This window comes from Apostichopus japonicus, chromosome 1 (genome assembly GCF_037975245.1).
Source record: "Apostichopus japonicus isolate 1M-3 chromosome 1, ASM3797524v1, whole genome shotgun sequence".
NCBI lineage: Eukaryota > Metazoa > Echinodermata > Holothuroidea > Aspidochirotida > Stichopodidae > Apostichopus > Apostichopus japonicus.
Genome location: NC_092561.1, coordinates 13,135,687 through 13,157,570, shown reverse-complemented (window position 1 = coordinate 13,157,570; position 21,884 = coordinate 13,135,687). Strand labels below are relative to the sequence as shown.

Sequence of the window (21,884 nt, the reverse complement as noted above, 5' to 3'; positions counted from 1 at the left end):
AACAAACGTGAAACAATGACATTATCTCCAGCCTTTGTCATTCTGGCATATTTCAATAACCTCTATGATTTAACTTCCTTCAAATAAATTGTGTATGAATATGCCTAGATACTAGTGGTCGTCAGACAGCAGGAAAAGTAAGAAGACCTGGTCACATCAGGCGCGGCGGAACGGGAAAATTATTGGGGGGGGGGGGCTAATGTGTGGAGACTATCTAAGCGGAGCGCCACCATCGGTTGGCGCGGATCGTACCAGAAAATTTTGGTTTTTTTCAAACCCCTAGATGGCCGGAAACATCACTTTCTGAGTGTTTTATGCTGCGAATACCTAGCCCTAAAATATTGGTCTCAAGCCTGCAATTTCTCAGATTGCACGTAAAAATCTGTAAAAACATTGTAATTTGTATATTCGATGGTGTTTTAAGAGAGTAGCTATTACTCGTAGTGTACTCGCAAAGACGTTTTTGAGTGTAGTATAAATTACTACTTGCAATTCAATGCAATAATTAAATAAATGACGTAAGAAAAAACTGAAAGCATTTCTAAATGTCAACAAATGGGTAATTCCAAAACCATGTGCAGTTGCCAACAAATTTCTATGAACCAAGTTCTGTCACGAATGCATGTACCCTATACAGTACAGGTGCAATGCTAATATTGTGTTTTTGTTCGTTTAATAATTGATTGCGTTTAAACATAGAGCCATGTTCCACGCCTTGCGTGTACTCGTAGTGTAAACGCAAATTTTGATGAGTGTAGCGTTTAGCTTATTACACTCTTATTTAAAACACTAATATTCGACGAGGCATGATACAGTCAATCATTGTGGTCTATAGCCAGGGGACGGGCCGAGGGTCCCCCCAGCATTTACTAAAATGATTACACCTATATAGTATACGTGTGCATCGGACAGATCGACAAGTATGCATTGAAAAAATGGGCAGATGCACGTTTCGGAGCCTTGGTAAATATTGGGGGGGGCTTATCATGCATTTGCCCCCTCAACTTTTTCATTGGGGGGCTGAGCCCCCCGCCCCCCAAGCCCCCCCCCCCCCGGTTCCGCCGCCACTGGGTCACATAAGTCAGAGTTGATAAATATTGTATTTCCTTTAAAGTAGAAAACAACACTGGATAACAAAATGTACTCTTTGAAATAAACAACAGCAAAAAACAACATGGTACTCTAACACTTCTTAGTAAGTTATAAATATTTATTTACAATATGCAATATTTTAATATTATAATAGTTTGAGAGTGAATTGCACTAATATTTGCAATTACATGCAGAAAGGAATCACGATGGTAGTTAGTGATAACAGGAAACCTGAAGCATATGCCAGAGACTTGGGGGAGGGTACACAAGAAACTTGTTGTTCACTAAACCACAGCCAAGTTTACCACATAATGGAGGAGTCATGGTCACAATTTGCTTGCTTTTTTAATGAGCAAACACTCACAATTAACAAGCATTTAGTGGAGAGTTGACAAAAACAGCAGATAACAAAAATACTCAACTGTATGGTGTACATTATCTGTGTATCTACAGTTAGAATGTAAGGGAGCATGTGTCTTATTACTGGAACAACTATATGGTGTACATTAAATGTGTATCTACAGTTAGAATGTAGCAGAATACCTGTCTTATTACTGGAGATCAACTGTATGGTGTACATTATCTGTGTATCTACAGTTAGAATGTAGCAGAATACCTGTCTTATAAATGAAGATCATTGACGAGATCCATCATTTAGTTACAATTGAATTAAACCCATCGCATATATCATTTAGGTAACTTTGGTATACTACCATTGTGTCCCGGTATTCAGGTATTAACTAGATTTTAAAGTTCCCAAAGACCCCCTTCCATGTTGACTATTGTGTCCTGTAAACACAACTCTAAAGTGGTGCTGACTATTGTTACCGGCTTAAACCAGAAAGCCAACAGGCTTGTAGATTCCTTGCCAAATATTATTTGAGATCATTTACTGTAAGCTGCAATGGATCAGTAAGGTTAGTTCACGTACCACGTATGAAATGTATTAGTGCATAAAGGTTTACTTTTAAAGTTCCTCTGATTACAACATTTTCTTACTCTGACCTTTGTGGACCTCACACAGATCCCTAGACCACGAAGCTATAGTGTTGTTGTACTCACAAAGTGTGTACACACATATCAAGTCTGAACTTTATTCAAGCTTTACTAAGGAAGTTATTGTGCTCTGAAAGGATACAAACCTTGACTTTATGTTTTCCTGAGGTTAGAGGAATTTCTATCAATGGCAAATGGAAATCCAATTCAAACTTTGTTATAGTTTTGTTTGCCCACAGTGTTGAAATTAGCTGCAAATTTGTTCCTGATTCTCAACCTTTCTACAGTAGTAATATTTGACTGTCTATTTTTGTCCGATGGGTTTTACAGGGTACTGCTTGCATACCATCTGTTTTGCCCGTGATCAGCAGTTTCTTGAAGTGGAGTACTAACTGTTGGCAGATTTGTACATGCTACAAATTTATAAAAAAAATTGCAAGTAAGTTTCTAATTTATATGATGTATAACCACCAGCAGTGCCTGGATATTTTCGGTGATTTTAGTGACTATTTGACAATTTCTTTGTATCCCACATCATCAGACAGGACGAAACATTTTTACCTAAATCAATCACTTTTTCATAAAATAACAGTGTGGTTTATTTGTAGAATCGTCAAGGTAGTGATTGTGACAAGTAAATGGCATTAAAATTGATCTTCTTATCCTAAGCCAACTGTGGGCATGTAGACATAAGCCGTGAATAATAAGAGGAGGATTTATTAAAGTAACGTGCCCAGATGAAATTCAATTATTTCAGGAGAGCTAAGGCCACATCATAACCATTACAATACCAATCCAATGATAATGATACTCTTACCCAGCACGATGACACCATCCTATAACATTGCTTAACATTCAATGATATATGTTAGTGATATACGGTGCGTTTACCCGAGGAAGACGAATCCTATTATCAACATCTAGTCGACATCTACTGTACACAACATGAACACTTTAAATGCCATCTACCATCACAAGCAACATCAACAAACTGAATCACGTCACTTACAGTACATGATGTCCAGATGTCAAATTAAAACCTGACTACTATTTTCACAAATTTTCCTCCCTCAACTTTGTTGCAATGAACTGACACTAGTTGAATAAGTAAGTAGTATGTTAAGTTTGAAAACTTGACAATTGATTTGTATGAGAACCGCGCACAATCAAAGTAAAGTTGTTCACTGCCCTAGTTGTATTCACACAGAACCATCAACACTACCAATAAAAGAAGAAAGATACTATTCAGTGCTAAGAATGTATAGTTTTCAGAATGATCACCTTCAAAATATTCTCAATCGAGGCTGCAATGCTCCTTTAAGGTTAATTTAGTTGATCAGTTCGTCAATACTCAGCGTAGGCCCAAATATTAATATTAATGCGTTGTTTCATCCATTCCAATAACTCAACCAAAACACGTTATTTAGCTTCATATTAACAACAGAAAACATTAAGATGCCATTCAACACCATTTGTGTTTGATGAATTGCTTACATGTTATGTAATGTCAAAAATTTGTTAGTTTTCCAATGAGTTTTGTGTTGCATCTGGAGGAACTGATCTAATTGTCTGGGTGTTAGTCAAAGTAGTCCAGCCGTTATAAACATAGCCTCTGATGTTTAAAGTGGTAATCTCTTATATATTACATATCTCACCACATTTTAAATGAGACTGGCTGGCAAACATTTTCAACCTAATTAGTGTGAACTGATTGACATGTCCAATAACAATCAGTCAGTAACATATTATACAAACTATTAATGGGATTATACAAACATGAATCAAACTTGATTAATGACCTTATTCCAAGTATATTTCAGAAATGAGTGGATAACGAAAACTTCTCAATAAATTGATCAACTTGGTAAAAGTCACCCATCTTTGTCAAACAAGTCATTGATAGAATACATTCCCTAACTAATTCAATGCATGATAAGCAATCATTGGCTTGTTATCAGCTTAAATCGTACTATTGTTCTAAATTAGTTGACAAAGAAATAGAAAGATCTTGTAGCTAAGATTACAATTGAAATTTCACAGAAAGTAGTATAAGTTGAATGAAAGACATGATCCCGCCTGAAAAAAATCGTAACTTTTAAGCTAGCAAGTTTGATAAAATATGGAGATCTATATTAATACGGCTACTCGGATGCTCCACATCACCGACATATGTATCCTAACATATCGACATGCACACACAAACACGCAAATACACATGGTAAATACATCAATGGAGAACTCCCCACTGAGCATCAAATTAACGATATCGAAACCTGACCACCTTGAAGTTCCCACCATTCTTGTTTCTATTATCGTTTAGTTCATTAGCGAGCACTAATCAATGCTCTTATTCTGTGATGCTTATCAACAATGAATTCCTGAATGAACTGCAAAAGAACTGCAAGGAACCATTTGTTTACCAAAGAAACCTTGCCAGTATGTTCATTATAAAATTGTTTTACCTCGCCCAAAACGCGGGAAATTTTGTAAGATAAAACAGTCCCCTCTCCCCTCCCCTCCCCCAAATCTTTTGAAAGTTTGAAAGCATCCTGCATGATAAGCCGTTGTTTTGCACTTACTTTGAAAGACGTTCCCTTTTGAGTTCATAAGAATAAAAAAATTGTAACTACCTTACACCTGTTCGATTTTATAATAATAATAAAGTTTAAGAAAATTGTTGTTACAAGATTTTCTGCTTTACCACATTGGGCCTACTTCTCACAATTAAATCACTTCATTCCACCTAGTACTTGTTGGAAGGGATTTTAGCACCACAGTATACTTATCTCTGTCGTTATCGTGTTGATACTGGGGCATATAGCTGGCCCCGTTCGGCTGCCCCCTCCCCATGAAATACAGTCCTGCCTGCAAAAAGGCCTCCTAAACGTTCTATAAACATCACCCACCACTCAATTCCATACTACATTAATTTAATCGGAAAAGGGTATGTTGTAAAATTCAGGAAGTTTATGAAAAGGGAGATTCATCAATCATGTGTTGCTTTTAAAACTTGGCATGACTAACTTCAGAGCCAGTTAGGAAACACACACCTCTTGAATAGTGTTAGAGGTTATTTCACACTCTAATGCTTTCGTTGAGAAAGCATTGAAATGCTGGTATTAGGTATTTTGTATCCATATTGTCGGGAGTTGTCTTAATTCACCTAGTGAGTTGTCTCACTTAGGGACTTGTCTCAATACTCTGGTTTGACACAAAACCGCGTTTGTTGTTGGTACTTGGATTGTTGTACATATCAGTTTCTCCTAATAAGCAGTTTAGTTTTCTAATATTGTCTAACATATTTAAGTACATTTTTATAACAGCTAATGTAACCTTTAATAATTAAATTAATATAGTCCTACTTAACACGTGTCATCTTCTTTTTAATGACAACATGGGTTCCCTATTTCTATTAAACCAACCATTTTACTTAATATGAGGTCTCGAGACTGAGGCATGATCACAAATCTACTGAAAATAGCTCAATAGTTTAAGGTCTTATATGGGTATTGTCATGGTTTAGGGAAATATCACATAAGACTTGATTACTAACCCTACTTAATCATGTGTGCAGTGCCATTTACAGGTTTACCTCTCGACCTCTCTCTGTAGATCATATCAGCCATCTCGATCTAGAGATATGGCTTAATAATTCGCCAAAGTTCGTGGAAACAAATATCGCTAGTTATGTTGAAGGTCTCTATGGACGTCAGCAATAAAAAAAGGTAGAAAGTTGAAAGAAAATCAATATTCCCAGCAGGACTATCCAGTTTAAGATTCAAGTGGCCTTCGGAACTAATCAAATGGCCCATATAATTTTAAGGACGTATGGTAAGAAAGGAAAATTCCCGTTATTGAAGGTTCATTAATAATACTACCCTTAACTTATTGTATAGTAATACTCTGCAGCTAATACTGTATTGCAAAAATAATAATGGTATGTCTTACAGAGATCAATTATCACAAACAATCTAAGAATAGTCACTCATATTTGACAAATCGTCACGGTAAAAAGGTTGTTCTTGTGTCATATCACACAGAAACCAATGAGTTTAAACTGCAGTCCTGAAAACAAACGTTATATCGTGAAAGCCTCGAAGAAAGATATTGATAACGTGAAGCAACGCTAAAGTCTACGAGAATCCTCGGACTATATAATATCCCGGAACACCACATATAAAGGTAGCTGGGATAAAACATGGTAACTGATTTTGAATTTGTTTTGCCGTAAGCAATCACTTTTTTAACTAATACAGAAAATGAAACAGAATTTTATGTGATTGTTCTTGAAAATATTATAAGGTGCAAAGTTAAATGTTAAATACATGTAGGCTACTATTTTGAATTGATAATATTACTAAGGATAAATACAACAGCCAACTAAAAGACGAAGCGACATATGCAGGCGCAATGAACATACACAATTACTTTACACATTGCGACTGCATATGTATTCCGATTGTGTATGTCCATTGCGACTGCATATGTATTCCGATTTTGTATGTCCATTGCGACTGCATATGTATTCCGATTGTGTATGTCCATTGCGACGGCATTTGTATTCCGATTGTGTATGTCCATTGCGACTGCATATGTATTCCGATTGTGTATGTCCATTGCGACTGCATATGTATTGCAGCATTCGCACTATATTTGATGTGTATCATGATTGAGATACACACACATAATTGAACTACGAACATATATGTGCGCGCGATTTGGCAACTTATTTTTAGTATAAGCATGTCATATCTGGAGCAAAGGATAATGACAAAAAGAATCACCTTAAGGGTACGTTTTCCCTTCGAATCAAAGGAATTGAAATACTAAGGGCAAGGTGATTGAAGAGAAGGATAGAATTTGTTGTTTTTAAAAAGCATTTTTACACATATTCTGTTTTCTCTCATTTTTGAAATAAGTAATCCTTTCCTCTTTCCTAGGTCATTGGCTTACAATACGCAAAAAAACTAAATAAAAAGATTTTAAAAGGTATCCCAGTAACAATGTATTGTTTTTTAATTAGTTGTGAGATTTTCCAAAAGCTATGAATGTTCTTTGAGTCGTAATGAATATTAAAAAATTGTAGAAACTCAATAAAGTTCCAAATATATTTCTGAATATATTTTGAAGGGCAATTCACGTCTATATGCGATACGTTGAAACCGATGTTCTTTTCAAAATCAGTAACAAAACAAGATGATTAAAGTTTGAATGTGTCGATTTCGTCTAACTCGTGCAGTTATATTTGACAACCTGAAACTTTCTAAGTTACAGGCTGTTTTCTTTTAATTACTGAGCATTTACTCATTGTATCTTTCTCCTTCTTTGTACAAAATTTCGTTTCACTCTACCCTAATATCACTCCACAATGAACTGCTTAATCGAAACAAAAATGTAAAATTTACGTTTACAATGCTCATCTAATTATATCTTTTGATTTAATGTAGGAAGTGTTTAAGTGTTATCAAGTTTGTATCCATCTTGGAAATACCTCGACAATTGTTTTTATAACGCCACAGTTAAAACAAGAACATGTTTATTGTTGATGTTTAGTCTGAAGAGTATCTTCTTGTATTCTAAGGATACATACAATTAATGTTACCATTAATGGTTAGGATACATATAACGAATGCTTTTATTAATGAATAGGCTACATACAATAAATGTTATTATCATATTTTAGGTTGGCTACAATGAATGTTGTTATTAGTGATTAAGCTACATAGAATGGATATTATAATTGATGGTTAGGCTACATACAATGAATTTTATTATTAATGGTTACGATACCGCCTAAAGTTATTATTTATGGTTAGGCTGCATACAATTAATGATACTATTGAAGGTTAGGCTACATGCAATGAATGCTATTATTATGGTTACGCTACCTCCATTGAATGTTGGTCTAATCGAGATGGATATGGATTTAATTAGTCTTAGTTATACTCATTAAAACCAAACAAACTACGCACGGTCGAAACATCAGTGATTAGTGAAGTATTAATGGTGAACAACGCTGTAATGTGTCAACGAACAGCTGCCTGAATAAAATCTTCAGTATATGGTTCCATCAGCAAACAAAATAAAACTGTATACCGAACATTATCTCATTACTTACCAGTATTACAGTATTGGTCGTTATTTACCTCAGTACCTTAATGTCGTGAAGTCATGGTTATTAATAAAATTTAAAATCGGACAACAAAAATTCTTAAATTAACTTAGGGTAGCAATCCTATATTGGTATCCAACATCAGACCCGTATCTAGAGTTCGTTGGAGATTTTTTTATCAGAGCAGTGGGCGGATTCACGAAAATTGGATGAGGTCCTTCGAGAGAAGGATCCAAGGGTGCCTCTCCTACCTCGAGAAATTGCTGTTTTAGTGATAGGGCTTGGGTGCAGAACAGTGCTATATCATTTCCATCATTTTAACTACATTTGTGTGATACAAGTGATAATATTTCCGGAGTAAACGACTTTTCGTACGTGTTTATTAAATGTAAACCAATAGAAAGGCTTACTTTCTTTGGAAGGTATATTCCTTCTTCCCAACCCACTCCCCACTCGTTTCCCGCCTCATTTCCTACTGCGCAGAAGTAAAAATATTTTATCGCTTTCTTGGTAGTTTTCAAGTATAATACTGTAGGCCTAATGGGAGTTTTTTAAATGGAGATGTAGAAGATATATTACATCTTGTCCGGTTGGTTAACGCGGGTATCCTGATATTCGGTTGGTCCGGAATTAGCTTAAAGTGGCCATGACAAGAAAATTTCAACGTCCGGTCTTTTTGGGATCCATAAGCATGCTCTCTATTCTGCCAGTTAAAAATTTGATTTTTCCATTCGAAAATTGAGATTTAATTTACCCTCTTCGGGCTTGAAAAGTTCGTTCGGCTGAAAATTTTCCTAATCTCATGACGTCATGTGACGTCATGTTATGAACACGATTTGACTCTCGCTGATTCCTCTGAACACATATCATACTTACAGTACGACAAGTGTACATAAAGACACGGAACAATCGATAACAAGTCGGCGCGAAATCAGATCGAAATTTCCCGTGGAATGTCAGATTTAGAACCAAATGCGGCAACCAAAGTTCAAAGTGATAGTGGTTCTTCACCAGGCAGTGAAATTGGGCTATAATTAGAGTGTCCTTTCTCATATTCGAAGTAGAGAGTGAAGGCGATGATTTGAGGGTGGACCTGAGGTGTTAGAACCGTATCGGTTCGAGCCTGTTAATCGAGTCGAAATTGGAGCTCCATATCGAAGAACAAACCCGTTCGGAACTATTGCAAGAAACATACAACGTGGTAAGAATTTATTAACGAAGCATTTAAAAACAAATCCAGTCCATTTTGTGCATGTGTTGTTGGAATTCGCGGAACTCCCTAAACCGTATTGTGCGTTGTGTAACGGTGACTTACAACCCATATGTACAGTGTGTTGGCTATGTATTCATATACATGTACACTTGCCCCATTGGAGGTTTTCTGTTCTCCAATCTGGTCTTCGAAGTTTTTAATGTGGAATACTTGACAGAAGAACCACTCGTTTATGTCGACCCGTTGAAGCCCATTTGTTTTATTTTATAAAAAAGGAGGGATCGTAGTATGCTTCTGTGAAGTGTTCGCTACATACGGAGCTGAATACTGGCTAGGCCCAGTGAATCGGCGCTGGTGTTGTGCACTAACTTGGTCATAATCGCCGTGTTTTTTTCGTCCTTCGGCCATTGATGAAGGCTAATTGCATGGGTTATGGTATTTATGCAGCCCCCAACAACACAACGGACCGGCATTTCTCTCGGATATGTTACAACATGTTGTAAAACAAACTTGAAGTTTCTAGCGATATAGCGTAATACAGTGGTTGTTCTCTCAGTGTAAATGTGCGTGTATGTGTGACGTCGCGCATCCGGTGTGTGCCTGGGCTTGGCACTTGTGTTCCTAACATGACGTCATCATTGTCTTGTTTTGAAGTCGCATTTTCAGATATCTATTTTCGGATGAGAATATTAAAACGTTAATTTCTAATTAGTCCTTGAGGTTTTCAAGGTGGTGAAGATAGTTTTGAACATAGATTTTCTCATAGATTCAGAGGAAGTTACTCTCGATTAGTTGGATTTTTCGTGTCATGGCCTCTTTAAGTGCAAGTTTGAAGGCGCCAGGAAGGAACAGTTCACACTGTGCTATAAACAATTGGGGACATGTTTCTTTTTTATTTGCTATTTCTGTTTCAGGGACGTCGCTAGAGGGGTGTCGGGGTGTCTCACCCCCCCCCCCTCACCCAAACTTGGTAAAACTGACGATAGTTGGAAAATTGGAGTGCGACAGTCGGAATTTCCGACTGTCGCACTCTTATTTACCTAGGCCTATTTATATATTCCTGTGATTGTGAATGACCTTAACATTGAAAGATTTCGGTTAAAATTGACCTTTAATCAGTCATATTTACCACGTTTTCCTTGCCACTTTGAGAAATTGTATCTTGCGATCCTTATACTCCACCATACAAACCTTCGTATGATTTTGAATACTCTAAAAAAAATGCCTATAGAACTACCGAACAACGTTCGCCAGCTTCAATCCGGTTTATTTATGTACTAATTTTAGCTATTGGGTGGGTTGACCCTGTTCGCTAGCTTCAAGTAAGTTCAGTATATATTAGGTACGTAGCCGGGCGGGGGGGGGGGGGGAACTGCCCTTCAGGGTCGAAAAAATGTTAAAAACTGTTGGGTTGTTTGCATGGTATTTTGTCAGTGCTCTTTTGATTTTGAACACGTGTCAGCTCCGTTAACTCGATTAAAATCGTAGTGACATTCAGGGCTACTGATTCAGCCACTTGGTTTGGCAGATGCAATTAGCTAAATTTAGCCTATAGCCTATTACCAGCCTACAGTTGCCACTGCGTAATAAAATACATATAGCCTACCTAACCGCACTCGATGGAGAGTCACGAACCTTGTTGACAGCGACGACGACAACGTGCGTTCTCATCCTTTATGATTCGTCATAAGTTGTTGCACGAACAGCATGTTATGAAGCTAAGGCTAGCAATCGTACGTGATACGCGCTTCCTATAAATAATTATTACACTGCTAAATATGAAAGTTAATATCGTCCATTAGCAAAGTTCGTCAAATGTATTAAAGTCCAGATATTGAACAATAAACAAGAATCATCCTACTGGAAAAATTGTAAAAGAGCACTATATGTTTGTCTTTCTGATATAATATGTAAAAGAACAAGAATAATTCAAACCGGAAACAAAATCGCTGATAATATGATATCATATCATAATGATGAAACTGGCAAAACATTGCACCAGATCGCATCTAAGGACCTTCAATTGTTCAAAAATTGGGGGCAACCCCTTCCCCTTAGACCCCTCCCCCATATCAATCACAAAATGTGCCCCCCCCCCCCGTGGAAATTCCTGGCTGCGTCGCTGGTATATTGTCTCTACGGTATACAATTAAAACACTAAATGCCCTGACGAAGATGACAGGCAGATTGTTCATGTGAGTGATAAATAGCCCCGTTCCCTCCAAAATAATTATATTAAGCGCGCTAGAAAAAGTACTGTATATTTGGATAATTCACTATGTCTTCGAATATAATCGGTTGAAAAAAATCCCCTTTGTTACTTTAACATAGCTTTTGTAGTTAGTAGTCTACGTGGCCTTCAAGCAGATAACTTATACTCAGTTGCTTATTTGCTTAACCAGAGTGATTAATAAGTTTGTGAAGTGAGGGCCAGTGGGTACAAATGTAAAGAAAAAAGTTCGGAACAAAAGTGCAGTCGCGAAAGATGGGGTGTCTGACTGACACTTACCGTATCGTTAAAGGTACCGCGGGGGGGGGGGGGCAAAAGGCAGTACACCCCCCCCCCCCCAATCATTAGGCCTTAGCTACGCCCATGCCTGTTTCGTCTCTAAAATATCTGTTGTTGGTTAAGTCTGTGCGTTGGGAAGAGCGGAGATGGGCAACTTATGAAAGGCAGCTGTATCTATTATAATAGCCTAAGTAATAAGAAGATTATAAAAGCCTAAGTATAAGTCGATAATAAAATTAGAATAGCTTAATATAAATCAACAACAAGATCATAATAGTATAAGCATAAATCAACAACAAGATTATAATAGACTAAGTATAAATCAACAAGATAATCATAATAGCCTAGGTGTATATCAACAAAAAGATCATAATAGCCAAAGCATAAATCAACAACAAGATTATAATAGACTAAGTATAAATCAACAAGATAATCATAATAGCCTAGGTGTATATCAACAAAAAGAACATAATAGCCAAAGTATAAATCAACAAGAAGATTATAATAGACTAAGTATAAATCAACAAGATAATCATAATAGCCTAGGTGTATATCAACAAAAAGATCATAATAGCCAAAGTATAAATCAACAAGAAGATTATAATAGACTAAGTATAAATCAACAAGAAGATTATGATGGCCTAAGTATAAATCAACAGAAGATCATTATAGCCTAAGTATAAATCAACAAGAAGATGATAAAAGGCTAAACAAATTTTTTGAAGAGCATTTCATGACGTCATAGTCCCCTACAGTAATCCAAATTCCTGGAGTTTAGTTGAAGGTTTAGCCACTTAAAATAAGTAACATTCAAACACCTATATCTCAAGTTATAGCCGAGATATGAGTTCCACACTGTTTGTCGACAGGAAATTCTGTTCAAACTTTCGGCAAATGTAAATAATAATATTGCATTGTTCTGGAGAAAAAAGGAAACTAGCTTGAGGTGAGCTTGAATTAATTTATTAAAGTGGTTTCGCTTCCATTTAATTTTGTTGTAAACAGACAGTTGGAGGGGTGATGAGGAGATTATCTTAAAAGGTTACAAGTCCATGAAAATAACATCACGCTTTAACAACAGGAGCATTGAGTCTGTTTATGCATGATTTGTATAATTAAATTTGATGGGATTTAATTAAGGTAGAATTTACCCCAATTATGTCCCAATTCATAACAGAAATTTCATTGAACTTAGGTATTATCTTAGTTCGTATAGTATATAACTGTAATGGTTCTTTGTAACTCAGTATTCTTTGTGTGTCATTAAACGAGATGTCTTCAATGGGAACAGGACACTTCGCCCAACAACCATTTCGCCCAACTGCCATTTCGCCCAACCTTACCATTTCGCCCAACCAGCCTGGTCATTTCGCCCAACCAGCCTGGTCATTTCGCCCAACCAGCCTGGTCATTTCGCCCAACCAGCCTGGTCATTTCGCCCAACCAGCCTGGTCATTTCGCCCAACCAGCCTGGTCATTTCGCCCAACCAGCCTGGTCATTTCGCCCAACCTTGATTAAATATGATACTTCAAAAGGAAACGTTCGGGAATTGTTAACGTTACAGGATACGAACCGAATATTAAGGAAACTTGAGGATCGATCAGTGTGTTAGGGGTTAGGTTTGATAGTGAACGTTCGAATATTAAGGAATATTAAGGAAATTTGAAGTCCTTTACTTTGTATAACTTTAGTAAGGAAACGTTCGGGAATTTTTAACGTTACAGGATACGAACCGAATATTAAGGAATCTTGAGGATGGATCAGTGTTTTAGGGGTTAGGTTTGATAGTAAACGTTCTGGAATTGTTAACGTTACGGGATACGAACCGAGTATTAAGGAAACTTGAAGTCGTGGTTTAATTGATTACATATGTGATTACACTTGTGGTTACATTGATAAAGTGGTTACACTGATTAAATATAGTACTTCAATATTACGGACGGGTTTTATATATATATATTTTTTATTTTCAATTTAATAAGGAAACGTTCGGGAATTGTTAGTCAGTAGGATGGATCAGTGTTTTAGGGGTTAGGTTTGATAGGTTTTTATGAAGACCGATTCCCCTTTGTTTGTATAATAATATAACTTCCATTGTATGCGTAAACGCCTAAAGTAGTGTAATCCTCCCATTATACCCGAAATAACTGCTCAGACTCCGATCGATATCGAGCGGACCTCACTTTATTTACCTATTACGAAGTAACCTAACCCAAAATAAATCAAATTGAACTAGTGGAATAGAAAAAGGAATATTATTCTGACTGAATATTAGTAAAAATAAGGTTGGGCGAAATGACTATGATGGTTGGGCGAAATGACCATGCTGGTTGGGCGAAATGACTATGATGGTTGGGCGAAATGACCATGCTGGTTGGGCGAAATGACCAGGCTGGTTGGGCGAAATGACCAGGCTGGTTGGGCGAAATGGCAGTTGGGCGAAATGGTTGTTGGGCGAAGTGACTAGAAAGCTCTTCAATAATTATAACGGTTAATGGAAAAGAACTCAAATTTATAAGAACGGCAAACATATATCTTTCATCGGCAGTTTTTATGGCCGTATCTTCATCTCGGTGAATTTGAGTGCGTAAGAACCCCCTGGCAAGCCATTCCACTCAACTGCGCCAACGTCTTCCTCGATTCCATAGCGACCATTCAAATTAGAAGTATCGCAAGTTTTGAACCACCAGCCCCCTCCATTTACACTGGCGCAGTTCGAATTATCATGCTCATCGTGATCTGCGTCGCTCGTTGAGAATGACATGTTCCTGTGATAGTCGAGAGCATCGTTCCCTTGAATTAAGAAATAAAAAGATGTGATATTCGACTTCTGCAATACTGTACACTTCTATACATCGCATGTGATGACAATGTACGTATTTATGGGTGTATGCATGATATTTAATTACGAATATCAGTAGAATGAAAATTCTGAACCTGATACCTAAAGGAAAGAGAATTTGTAAAAAGCTGATTTCGTTAGAGATGATTGAGGAAATATTACAAGCCTACCTTAATATTTTTACTATTTTGGTTTGGTCGTGTCACTTCCTTTTCATTTATTGTCGAAATTTCGAGAGGACTATATTTTTTTCGTTTTATGTGCAAACTTAAGACCTAAATTATGTTTCTAACCCAAAGAGGCGGAGGGGTGGGGTGAACATTTGACATCCGCAAGATCTTTGCATAGTATCTTCAGGCAGGGATCCAGGCAGTTGAAAGTCGAACAGCCGCCCGCCCTTTTTTTTCTAATACAAACAAAATCAGAAGTTATTTTACTATCACAAGCTAGCGTCTTAACCTTATTAAAGAAAACTAATTGATAGTCATTATAGTTCTTTGAACGTACCATTTGACGTCTACAATTCCATTGGAGGAAGAGCCGGGAGGGTGACCCTCGATCCTCCCCAATGGGGTTCCGATCCATCTGTCCCTAATATTGTATAATATTGTCACGTTGGTGCAGGTCCCCCCCCCCCCACCCCCGATCCTTTTCCCCACTTGTTGAATTCTTCAAAATATTCTTAAAAAGCGCTCTGCTTTCAATCGAAGTAACGCAAAATAGTATTAAGATGGGAAATGGACCAATTATGCTCGTTTTACATAACAGGACTTCTAGCATTATACATTTTTAATCTAAGACTTAAGTGTTTGGTACATCCCGTAACCGCATGTTTCGTTGAACTTGTCATCAGCATTGAGGTTCCATTAACAATTGTAATGTTACCTGGAACTGTAAATTGTTATTTAGGTCTACGAAAAGTAAGCATAAACTTGAAAACGACAGAGCTTATTTGACTAACTTTGAATTGATTTGTGCCTGTGTTGGGTTAAAAGATGACTTGTGGCACAACATTCGATATGTCGTTAATCGCTAACGCATACTCCTATCAGTACTGAGTATTTTGCTACACCGCTTTCAATTCTAGCAAAATGACCTAAACAATTAAAATAGATGGAAAATTTAGTTTAACAGACATATAATTACCTCCGTCATACGTTACACAATGTCAATAGACAAACACGAGACTTTCATGGCTCCAGATAACATTCTTACAATGCATTGCAACCTTCACAATAAAAAGGGGGGTTGGACATCTTGCAATGATACTCTGTTGTTAATATGAATTTAAAAGAACAAGTTTTGGTCCAAATATTAAAATTGATAAAAGATAAATTAACATTCATATTTTCACCTGCTGATGAGATGCCAGAATCACCTTCAGTTTAGCCTGAAAGGAGCCTTCCAGAAATATATTTTAAATCTGAATATCTCGAAAACCGGAGTAGTTATAGAAACATTACTAGCACTCTTTATTCCTCTCTTTCCTTCTAGGGCTCTGACATAAAAAGTCTAAAATCTTGCTTTAGTTATCATTTAAACCGATTAATAACTCTCCGAGACTATCGGTTGAGATTACACCTACCACTATTTCCGGAGTATACCCCCAACAAAAGATTATAGTAATTGCCCGAGTCACCAACACGAAAGTGATCATATGATGCGTAGTAGGGGTCTCCGTGTTTGTTTCGGAAATCTATTCGTAACTCGTAGTTCTTCTGAGCGGTGAGGTAGGCAAGTTTTTCATTACCAAGCCAGAATTCTGTGTTTAGAAAGCCGAAGCCATTTTTGTAATCAGTCCACAGTTTATCAAAATTGACTGATCCGTCCAAGCGTCGTTGAAACACCTGTAGGGTAGGAATGTAAAAGACGTGATCATCAAATCTAAAGATACGTATACATGATACAATTTCATGTATCACGAGGTTCGTTGACCAGACGTATGCGTCAAGTGTCAGGACCATTTCATTCCTTGTAGAGCTGAGTGAAGTAAAATGGGTACGTTCAGAAATTTGAATTAACGTTCCAAGGCTGTAAGACCTAATAGAAACTTTTTATGCGAAGGCTATATATGAGAGCTGTCAGGCAGGGTAATAGGAAGTAAATGACACTTGCGCGCTTCATCAAAGGTTCCCTAGACATCTACCTTAGTAGAACATAAGACATCCATCATGGTTGATATTTGCGCAAACCCCTGTAGACTGACAACAACCGTGCCCTATGCGTTCTACTGTGTTAGGCGGAATATATAAACATGTATCACATTCCAAACAAGCGAGTAGAATAAATAAATTAATGAACAAAAACGTTGTTACCGTCCATCCTCCTTCGTCAGTGTCGAAATCGCAATACACCTTAAATGCACCATATCCCTCTGGTTGAATTTGATATACCCCACTGGCTTGTGAATGACATTCAGCCTGTATTTCGCTACAGTCGCGATACATCACTGGTTGAGAGGTGAGAGGGCATTGGTAGGGTGCATTTGGAGTGATAATTTCCTAAAAAGGTAAAGACACTAACAATAATAACAACAATAATATATTTTCTTCTCACCCCCCCCCCTTGTCACTCCTCTTCTCATAGCTCTCTTCCATCCCTTTTTTCTCCTCACCTTTCTGTCTTTGTCCTTCTCTAGTTTATTCCCTACCCCCTTCCCGTAATCCTCTCTTTGTTTTGTCCTTCTACTGTTTACCTCCTACCTCTCCCTTCCCCTGCTGGTTTCATTCTTTCTTCTTTCCATCCCTTGTCTACTGATCCCCTTACATTTATCCCTTTGTGTTTACCATGCTCATTAACCTGTCTGTAATCTGTGCGTGTTATTGTCCCTTAAGTTACTGTTACGAGTCATTTAGCCTCTGAAGAAGATCCTTCTAGGATCGAAACGTCAGGCCAACTTACTTGTACACCATAATATTATCACATAGAAGAAAAGGATTAATGTTAGACAAAAACAATGTAAGTCAAATGAAGAATCTTAGGGGTTTCGAATGGTCAGTTACTATACACGTCTTTCCCTTTTCTTCCATCTCCCTTCCAAATTTGAACCTAATATTGAGGGCCTTAGCCCCAGTCCCATCAATCCCGGTTGTAAATCTTGTCCTCTTTCAGTCTCAAGGCAGTTATTTTACGATACTCTGTCGCAATGGCTTGTAACCTGACGTCGGGTGGCTTTTCGATTTACAGTTTTAGATTATTTTGAATATTTACAATCCATTGCAGATGGCAAAACCGTAGATGTTTCCTGGAGGTAAACGCCATTTACTTTGGTCGGTCAAGGAACGAACCCAAGACATCCCATATGGTAGGCTACATTCCTTCTATGCCACCGCCCTTTGTGCTGCTCGACCACAACCCTGTACCCAGAGATTACATGGAGACATCAAATGCCGTCTTGCTGAATTAATCTAATTAATTCATTAATCTAATTATTTATTCAGAATAAATTCTGATTTAGACATAATTGATCTTTCTTCTACCTTATATAATAATGCAAGTCGGAGTAAGTTTACGGTATCTATGAAGAAACGTATTTACAATTTCGGATGGTTCCTTAAATTGAAACCGAACCTTCTGTATTATCTTATTTCCATATATTATTTAGCAATATTTAGCCTTAATATAAGATGAGCGGTTATAACAACAACAACACCAACACAACTCATGGGGGCTCTAGCCACCGTCACCAACTTCACTACAAGTTACGATCCACATATTATCTTCACTTCTTTTTTTCCGACGTACATTGAGAGACATGACATTGTCTGTCAACACAGTAATCTTGATTTTTACTGACAATAAAATATAATATAAAATGTATACGTACTTATGCTGACAACTGTCATATATTAACCATTGCTGTTTCTGTAATAAGCAAATCTAATTTTTGGGAGGGGTAGATGTTGTATATTGTCTCCGGTCTTCTGATTTCAGGAAAATTCAAGAAGTAAATATGATCAAGAAACTTAGTACCGACTGACCTACAATGCAGTCTGAGTGAACATGTGACAAGTTATATCGAAAAAGTTTTCCAAGAAGTCTGACGTCGACATTTGGTGCAGGTGATATATCACAACAATTAAAATTGGTTTATTATTGTTATTTTAGAGATAGTAGATATACAAATATCAATGAATCTAAACTTTAATCAATTTAAATATGTTAAACTATATATTATATATTTTTCGGTATGGGTCTCCAAATATTCACGATTAATCAAGTTGCATGATTGAAAAGGTAGATCAGCAATTTATATGAACCATCCAACTTCCTTAGCTTTCATTCTTAACTTCTTAACGTTTGATTTACCTTATCGTCCAGCCCGAGAGCAATGTTCCCAAAGATCCCTGTAGCCACAACCACCATGCGGATGGTGAAAGTCATCATTTCTTCGAGTAAACTTGTAATTCTTGTCTGTAAACGTCTCGTTGAATAATGTCTCAATTCTTTTTTATCACATTCTTATATTCGTAATATTTGTTACTAAGATATATTACTTGATTGATTGCAACTTTATTTCGTGTGTTCATCGGGAGTTGTTTGATTAGTAATACAATGACAAACATTCCTCACCTGTTTCTAATTATAATTTGTTAGTCAACGCCTACACAGACCCTACTTTACCAAAATGAAATATATAAACCAAGCGTTAAATGGTATTAAGGTCCGCATATTACCTTTGTTACACAAAATTATCAAATGTGTTTACTTTGCGGTTGATATAAAAAATAAAATAAAGTAATTAATTAAAATCCAACCTACAAAGTTGATTTCTTGCCTTGAAGGCAATGTCAACACTCGTACGCAGTATGTAAATTAACATTTTAAGTGCTTGTACTTCTGTTGCAATTGACAATGACAAATAGGATTCTTTCTGCAGTAGCCGACATGAGCAGTTGTTTTTTTCAAGGTTTTCACTGTCTTTGATAAATTACTTGAAAGAAACTGAACGTGGGAGGAAAAATATAAATATTCTGAGGTTTTCTGTGATTCCTTTCTACCTCTTGATATAAAATACTCCACAATTCCAATACGTCAGTATTCCAACACTTCTCCATCACAGAAAGCCTGTCGTAAATAGAAATAAGAGCAGAATTTCCTTCATAAAGGTTATCAAACTGGAAAAGTATTTTCAATTTAATCTGTAACTTTTCCAAAATAATATAGGTGGTGTAAAAACCGAGCAAGTTATAGATTACGTAATTGTACCCCGGGAACAGATTAAGCAATTTATTGGTAGTTAGAGTGAGTGGTTCTAGTTCACTGATCAAAACAGATCTCTCCTAGCTAAGTATTTACGTGATTATGATACGTATTGTATTTAAGACGCAATGAATGACCAATATGCCAGCTATCGAAAAAATGAGCTTGTACCTATTACGTAGAGTGAAGACTTTCGTGAATCTATGGAGCAAAAGAACTTTGATGATTTAGTCAAGAGATTAAGTGTATAATTATTAGGCACTCTTTACCTTGCATGGATGCATTACAGCGATACAATCATTTTAGACATTTTTTCACCAAATTGTCACATAAATGTTATGTCTGTCGTGCCTATAACATATGCTACTTTGACTTTTTGATAGTAAAAATAATCCTTATTTAAAATTAAAAACTAATTAATTTGTTGATACTAACTCGAATTATGTGGGGAAAAAATAGTACGTTATAGCACAAGTAGGAGTAAGTAAAGTTGTTGTATGTATCTATGAGATACTTTTTCACCTCTTAGCAAAGAGTTGGTAGGTCAATGAAACGTTTATCCGTACAAAAGTTTGAATGATTATAAGATACAGCGCAATATTTAATATAATAAAGTCTTATTTAGATTTTTGCTACATATGCTGGCAGGTGTTTTCATTTGTCTAAGTTATTATTAAGGAATGCCTGTCCGTATAGAGATTAACGACTATTACAAAAGTTAATCAGTAATCATAACGATACCGACATGTGTAGTTACTTTGTTCAAATGTTTGTGTTGGCGTGTTGTGCGGAGTATTCGTGGATTACAATTTAAGAACGAAGAAAATACAAAACAATATTTACGTTAAATAACTCACGTTGCTTTGCGAATTGTTAAACAATTCAACAAAAATGTACCATTTAATTTTTTATCGTCTGACCTCCAAGTTAACTAAGGTATTAATATGTCTCGTAACTTTTTCCGCCCGAGGGCGCTTCAGTAACCTAGGCCGAAACCTAGCCGGGAAAATAGAGACTAGACCGTTAATTTTGAGTTTTTGATTTTTTTTATGTAAGTTGGGTAAGGACGTGACAAGGCGGAGGGCTGAGAGAGGACTGTATTTGAGTACGGTGCCCGAATTAGTGGTTTCAATTAATTTCGTTGTCCTGGAGGTCCAAGTTAGTGGATGTTGATGTTGGAAGTCATCTATGTTGGTGACGGCGCGATCTGTCCCTGTGGTGGCTTCGGAGGCTGGCGGTGTGGAGATGGTGGTGGCTGTGTGAAAATATGTCTGTTTCATAATGTATGTTATGAAATGGGGTGTTCGGCAGCAGTTTTGGATGTTGGGGTTGGTTCTGGATGAATTGATGTAGATGGTGGCCTTCTCGTTGACATTTGTCTAAGAAGTTGTCCCTGAGGGGGAGTTCAGTCGTTGGCTTATTGTACAGTAGGTAGTTGAGCTAAACCGATGGTGTCTTCTGTAGGAGTCTAGAAGTCGAGGTGGTAGACGATGCGGCAAGCTCTCCTTTGTATTGCGTCTAATTTTTCTAGTTGGTTTTCTGTGATGTGTGAGATGACCGGTGCTGCATAATCCTTGATTGATATAATTATCGTTTTGTAAATATTGATGGCGACTTCATTTATTTAAGGGAAACGATGAGTGGTGGCTGGCTTTAAAGACTGGACTGACGATGCTAGACGTCACGGAGGAGAGGCTTCATTGTCGGTGGTGTCGATGAACGGACGTTACAGAAGAGATGTAGGTTGTTATGCTGCTAGCTTCTCATGGTGGGATCTGGACATGGATAGAGTTGTAAACACAAATTAAGTTCCTCTGTTGGTGGTGGCCCCAAATTTTTGCATCGATGCAAGTGAGTGGGGTGATTCCATTATAAAGACCGAACTCCTAAGTTGATTTATTATAAGCTGATGAAGAT

General features: G+C 37.0%; 1 protein-coding gene and 1 long non-coding RNA gene across 4 annotated transcripts; one reads left to right on the top strand and one right to left on the bottom strand.

Moving 5' to 3' along the window:
* Positions 1 to 1,584: 1,584 nt before the first annotated feature.
* On the top strand, positions 1,585 to 19,067 carry LOC139967916 (uncharacterized). Of its 2 annotated transcripts, XR_011793184.1 has the most exons (4): positions 1,585 to 2,527; positions 6,129 to 6,289; positions 17,988 to 18,069; positions 18,699 to 19,067. It is a non-coding gene; the product is annotated as an uncharacterized lncRNA (long non-coding RNA). The 2 variants fall into 2 exon arrangements; XR_011793183.1 differs by having other exon boundaries at positions 17,988 to 19,067.
* LOC139967888 (fibrinogen-like protein A) lies at positions 12,864 to 19,637 on the bottom strand. 2 transcript variants are annotated; one of them, XM_071972079.1, is made up of 4 exons: positions 19,074 to 19,490; positions 17,081 to 17,266; positions 16,351 to 16,612; positions 12,864 to 14,716 (listed from the first exon to the last, which is right to left on the bottom strand). In XM_071972079.1, exons 1-4 carry the CDS (start codon positions 19,149 to 19,151, stop codon positions 14,475 to 14,477), a joined length of 768 nt encoding a protein of 255 aa, XP_071828180.1. In that variant the 5' UTR covers positions 19,152 to 19,490; the 3' UTR covers positions 12,864 to 14,474. The 2 variants fall into 2 exon arrangements, with proteins under 2 accessions (XP_071828180.1, XP_071828186.1); XM_071972085.1 differs by lacking the exon at positions 17,081 to 17,266 and having other exon boundaries at positions 19,074 to 19,637.
* Positions 19,638 to 21,884: the final 2,247 nt, after the last annotated feature.